Source organism: Talpa europaea (genome assembly GCF_964194135.1).
Source record: "Talpa europaea genome assembly, chromosome: 3".
NCBI lineage: Eukaryota > Metazoa > Chordata > Mammalia > Eulipotyphla > Talpidae > Talpa > Talpa europaea.
In genome coordinates this window covers 134,579,341-134,585,066 of record NC_140069.1, presented here as the reverse complement: position 1 = coordinate 134,585,066, position 5,726 = coordinate 134,579,341, and the positions used below count along the sequence as shown (strand labels likewise).

Here is a 5,726-nt window from a genome sequence, read left to right as displayed (position 1 = left end):
CCTTCCTGCCCCAGTTGTTGGCCTATCCTAATCCCATAGATCCTCTCAATGGTGACGCTGCGGCCATGTACCTCCACCGGCCAGAAGAATACAAGCAGAAAATTAAAGGTAAGAAGACAGGGAGTTTAACCTGGCGATGGAACTGAAATCTGTTAGGCTTTGGTCAGTGAGAGCCCTCCTTAGCTACTAATAATTTTTCTCAGGCCTGAAAAGAGGGACTTGGGCTGGAGCAGAGCTCACCGGCCACTTGTTCCACAGGTCATAGCTACCTTTGGAAGGGGAGCGGGGAAGGAGAGAGAAAGAGCTCAAGGAAAGATGAGAAGGTGGGACTTAGTTGTTTGGGTGGTGACAGATGTTACCTGCCAGAAATCCCTGTGGATACCTCTCCAGAAGAACTTAGCTTTCATTGCTTCCTTTTGTCTTGTTAAATTGGAAAATTAGACTTGAAAGTCAGTATTAATTGGAAGTCATGATCTCATATTTGTTTAGACTGTATCATCCTGTCCTTCTAGGAAAGTAATTAACTTTGGGCATTGGGAAATAATTGCTGAATTCATCATTATTATATCATTTTACCTACGTCTTTCTTGTTTCCCATACTGATTTGCTTTTACTTTGGGAAATTTACATCTAGCCACATACCTGATCCCAGTGCCCTAGCACAGTGGGATTTTTCTATTAAAACTTTGACAGTGGACATATGCTAGTGGCAGTAGTACTTGTTTGCTCAGCCTTCTGAATTTAGAATCCTCTTCTCCCATCCTTAAAAGTGCATGTACTAATGGGACATGAATTTTGTTAAAATGGTAACATAGTGGTGGAGCATCTAAGGCCCACACCACTGATGGTGTTCATCGTGTTTTCCTTTTACTCCCATGAGAAACAGAGTTCCACCAAAAAGGAAAGAAGTTCAAAGTTCGTGCAAAAGGCCTGCTGTTCTTAACAAATGGCAGCCCTTGGTCTCTACCCAGTTCCTAGCATGACGTGTGCCTCTGCTGAAGCATTTGCGAGAAATGGTGGCAGAAACAATTTGTGAGAGCTTAAATATATAGGTCTTCCCCTTAACTGTGTAGGTATGAGACAAACAAGAGCATTTGGGGCTATTTGTTTTAAAAAATGGTTTTCCTCTGTCTTCTGGTCTCGATAAGGTTACTATTTGGTACTTTGTTGAAATAGAGCAGAAATAAATCTTCCCTAATTAATTTACTTAGGCCTCAAGTGCTTTGCAAATTATCTAATTTATGTAGCTGAATATCCTCATAGCTAAGTGAACATGTATTTCAAGGAAAAAACCATCAGTTTCAACCAGCTAAGTCTTTTATGAGACTATTAAAATTTTGACGCAGGAATCACTTAAAAGTGCCTGTGACCTGCGGATACCTGAGTGCAGAATGTGTTCCTCTAGTCCTTATGCTCCTTGTCCTGCAGCACTTTAGCACCAGCCCCGTTGCAGGACATACGTGCTGTCACACAAGGAACCAACCTAGGTTTTTACCTTTGAAGAGTCAGCTCTAGCTTAGGAAGTTCTGCCTTTCTGAAATGTTAATGCTGGCTATCATTTCGCCTTCCTCAGTAATCTGAGAGAATCCTGCCTGTGGGACCTGAGCTCACCTCAGCTTCCTGCTGTAGCTTTATGTTTAGAAAGGCTCGGGCCCTCGTTGTCCCCGCCTAGTAGAAATGAGCGGTCCTGTCTCATTTCTCAGGTCCACTCCCCCACCAGCCTGCGATCTTGTTCTCATTCACCCTTCCTCCTAGCACTGTCTTCCCCCACTCCCAGTTCTTTTACCCCCAGGCCACCGATAACCCCATTTCAGAAGCCCTTTCTGCTCCCAAGGACGTCTTTAAGGAATCAAAATCTCAGATTCCTGAGGTCTGTCTTGTCTCCCCTCCTCTACTCAGTCTGTGACCTCATCGCTCTCTAATCTTCTGGGCCTTTCTCAGGACCCATTTTCCTGGCCTCTCGCAGCTTTGCTGCTTTAAAACCCTTAGCTTTCTGGAAACTCTTCTCATTCCATTTCCTAAACATGGTCATTCTCTGAAGATTTGGTCCTTAGGACGCCCCCTCCCACATACTGACTTCTTGGCCTAGGGGCTTATTCACCCCTCAGCAATAGATAACCCGCTCTAGTAGATGACTTCCAAATATGTGTGCCCAGGCCTGACTCTCTCCTGAGCTGCCGCTGGACACTTCCATGCCTGGCCTCAATCTGGTATGTGTACCCTTTCTCACCATGCACGTGAGGTAGCGCCATATTTAGTCAATGCTGTTTTGTCTTGTAAATACCAGCCTGCAGGACTGGACACCATTGGAGCTGTGGAAAGATTTCTTTCTTTTCCTGCTCAGAAACCTTCAGTGGTGGCATCTAAGCCTGCTGTTTGGGGCTGTTACTGTGTGTCACATTGCTCCTCCAGTGCCTCAGTATGTCACAATGTAGTTCTTCCTTAGTTAAGTGATGGAATGTTTCAACCCCACAGAAAAAGTGGTAACTTAACCATGAACCCACCATCTGTCTGCAGCAAAACCTGTATGTATACTTAACCTTACTTAAGATCTTTTTAAAGCAAGTGCAGTTCTCTCTTATGTGTTTCCATATCCCAGCCCCTTCTCCCCAGTGCTTCTGCTTTTCCCACTGCCGTGTAGCTGACTGCACCCCTCAAGGGTCAGTGCACAAGTGACGGTCATCTGGGCTGTGAAGCCAGAGTCCCTCCCTCTGAGGGTCCTTAGGTAGCTAATGCCTTCGTCTGTTTCTCCTCTCAGAAGTGATCTTGCTGTTCATTTCCTATCTCCTGAAAAGCCTTGTCCTAGTAAGCACTTAATATGTATTTGTGTCCCTGAATATACTAAAGGCAGATAGTATCAAATTACAGTGTCAAAGAACAAAGTACAGCAGCTTCTTTCTACAGAGGAAGTAGCCAAGCCATCAGAATAAAATAAAATTTCTAAGGCTTTAATAAATATTTCTCTTACTCTAAAACTTAAGTTCCTGCCTAGCAGAGGTTTTTTGATTAGCGAATAAATTTTGTATTATGAATAATGTACTTGTTGGGCTCTCTAAGAAGTCTGCAAACTTTTGTAAAGGGCCAGATTTAGCCTCATATGGTCTATGTCACATAAGTTGTTTTTTTTTAACAGCCCCCTAAAAATATTTTTTTTAATCACATTCTTATCTAGGCCTCTGTGCTCAGCTATGCAGGTTGGCAGGCCCACTCAGCCATTTACCTTACCTTCCTATGCATTTGGTGCCTGCACCTCCACAGGAGGGGAAATAAAGCATAAGGACACCTTTTTTTCCTGTTTGCCTGCTGAATAAGGTGGTCTTGTCTCTCTATATTGCGTATAGGCTATTTACTTGAAAACAGTATGCATTTACTTGTTAGGAACAAGTTCAGTTCTTAAAATTTTTTTTCAGCCAGCCAGTTCAGCATAGGCCATGTTACAGCGTTGGTCTTCAGGCAGATGACACATGGTTAATCACTCAGGCTAGCTGTGTCTCAAGAGAGCAGCTCATCCTACCCAGATTGAGATTGTTTTTACCAGTTGCATAAAAAACCCAACAGGCAGGATCTGTTTAAAATCTATTCCTAAAATAATAGATTCGGACCGACTATAATTATATAACGTCAAATCTATAAAAAAAAAGATGGCATTTCCTTAAACATTGCTATAGAATTATAACTAGTTGTGTTTAGCTGGGAGGCAAATAGTTTTATTAAAAATAAAGTGTGGGGGTCACATTTCCCTGATTCATCAAGTTTGCAGCAGTGAAGCTGTATGGGTAAGCCAACAAGGAAAGCGCCAAAGGGCACCCTGACTGGAGAATTGGTGGCCACTGAACCCCAGGCATCCTCCTACACCTCTGCTGTCTCCCCTGTGCCCGGGTCCTAAGTGGCTGGTGTGCCTGTAGGTGTGGGCAGTGTCTTTGTTCCCCTGCAGGTCAAATGTTTTTCTTTGACTTTATATATGCGCCCCTTGGTAAGAAACACAACTCCCAAGATGTCTCCCTGTGGGGTTTTCGCCTTTAGCTTCAGTGACTATAACAACTGTCATCTTTGTCCCCCCCACCACCACCATGTAAGCCCCACCTCCCTGAGACTCGATCTACTTTGGGGTTTGTAACACATACCTGCCTGTTCACTGTCCTTGTCTTCTTTGTCCCCACTCCCTGTGCAGAGTACATCCAGAAATATGCAACGGAAGAGGCACTGAAGGAACAGGAAGAGGGCACCGGTGACAGCTCGTCGGAGAGTTCAATGTCTGACTTTTCGGAAGATGAGGCCCAGGATATGGAGTTGTAGTAGAAAAAGCACCTGCTTTTCAGAAAGACTATTATTTCCTAACCATGAGAAGCAGACTATAATATTCATATTTAAACAAAGCAATTTTTTTTATTACTAAACAAGGTTTTTATGAATAATAGCATTGATATATATATATTATATATCACCCTTTAGATCTTGATTTCTTGGTCATTTCTCAACCTGAGGTGCATAGCATATTCCCACATTCCATTTTGGTAGCAATATGCGGTCCGAATGCATGCATTCATAAGTCCATTTGGCCAAGTCAGCCTGTGTGCTACTGAACTGTCAAAGAAATAGCCGCTCTGATAGATAGATGTGAGTGAAAATAACAGGAAAAAGTTGCTTCGTTTATTGATGGTTCCAAAGAAACAAACCAAACCAACCAGCTCTTGGATGTGAAGATAGAATAGTGCTTTTTCAAAATGGGAGGAAAAGACCTGCTGTGGAGCATGTAGAGCCAGCCCGTAAGAATCAGAGCTGCTCCTTCCTGTGAACCCTAGGTGGCCCCGTTTCTGTGGAGTAACAGTATCAAACAGGGAGCTAATTAGAGTATTGAACCTACAACACTTTTTTTGACTCAGATTTTAAGTACATTTTTATATGTAGATTCTTGCCCTTCTTGCTACCGGGCCCTGCAGCCACAAGTGTTTTTGCTTTGGAGAACCTTTTGGAGTGTTTTCTGAACCTGATTCTTTTTCTTGGGGTAGAGTTTGTAAATCAGACCTTTTTTGAGAGGACAGGAGAAAGACCGGGAAGCCGTCTCCTCTCCTCCAGCGCGTGCAGAGCCACGTCCTCGTCCTGTGTGGGCCGCTTTGAGACCGCTCCCCCGGACTGAGCGCTTTACATTTGAGAGGTGGTGAGTTTTTTGGTTTTAGGGTTTTGACTTTTTTGGCGTGTGTGTGATTTGTGCTTAGACAGGTTGCAGTTTTAGTCTTCACCTACCGAGAGATGGCCGCCTCCCACGACAGCCGCTCGGCGGGGCGGCAGACTCTGGAGGAAGACCCGTCTGTGGCTGTGGCTCCTGGGGACTCGCACTCATGTTTGGTTTTGTTTCCCCTTCTGCTGCTGCTCTTGGCAGCCGCCTGGTCATCATCTGCTTGTGGGAGTGGGAAATGAGTATTTTAGACCCAACACACACTCTAAATTGAAAATGAGTAATAATTGGAATAAATAAAGGTTCTGGTACCCAAAGTGACTCCAACATGGGAAAAATAGATGCAGGTTTTTTTCGGAGTGTGACTGAATTAGATGCAGGTTTAGAATTAGAAGAAAAGGGTTCAAAAATAAGAAGTAGCAGAACAGGTTTTGAAGGAAGAACGTTTTCTCTCCTGTATATGGTGAGGAAATCAGACCATTTAAAATGCCTGCTAACCATATGTCCAGGTGGCTGGCAGAGTTTCTTTCAAATCTGAGTGTTGCCTGCT

General features: G+C 43.8%; 1 protein-coding gene across 2 annotated transcripts in view; it reads left to right on the top strand.

The window, feature by feature from the left end:
- The window catches only part of UBE2H (ubiquitin conjugating enzyme E2 H), a gene marked incomplete at both ends in the record, with an annotated part of 93,295 nt that extends 88,999 nt beyond the window's left edge, over positions 1–4,296 (top strand). For both annotated transcript variants that reach the window (XM_084230076.1, XM_084230075.1), the window contains 2 exons: positions 1–108; positions 4,172–4,296. The exon at positions 1–108 is cut by the window's left edge and continues 21 nt beyond it. In XM_084230076.1, the coding sequence (XP_084086202.1) occupies positions 1–108; positions 4,172–4,296 (233 nt within the window). The remainder of the gene's footprint in view (positions 109–4,171) is intronic.
- Between the last annotated feature and the right edge of the window lie 1,430 nt (positions 4,297–5,726).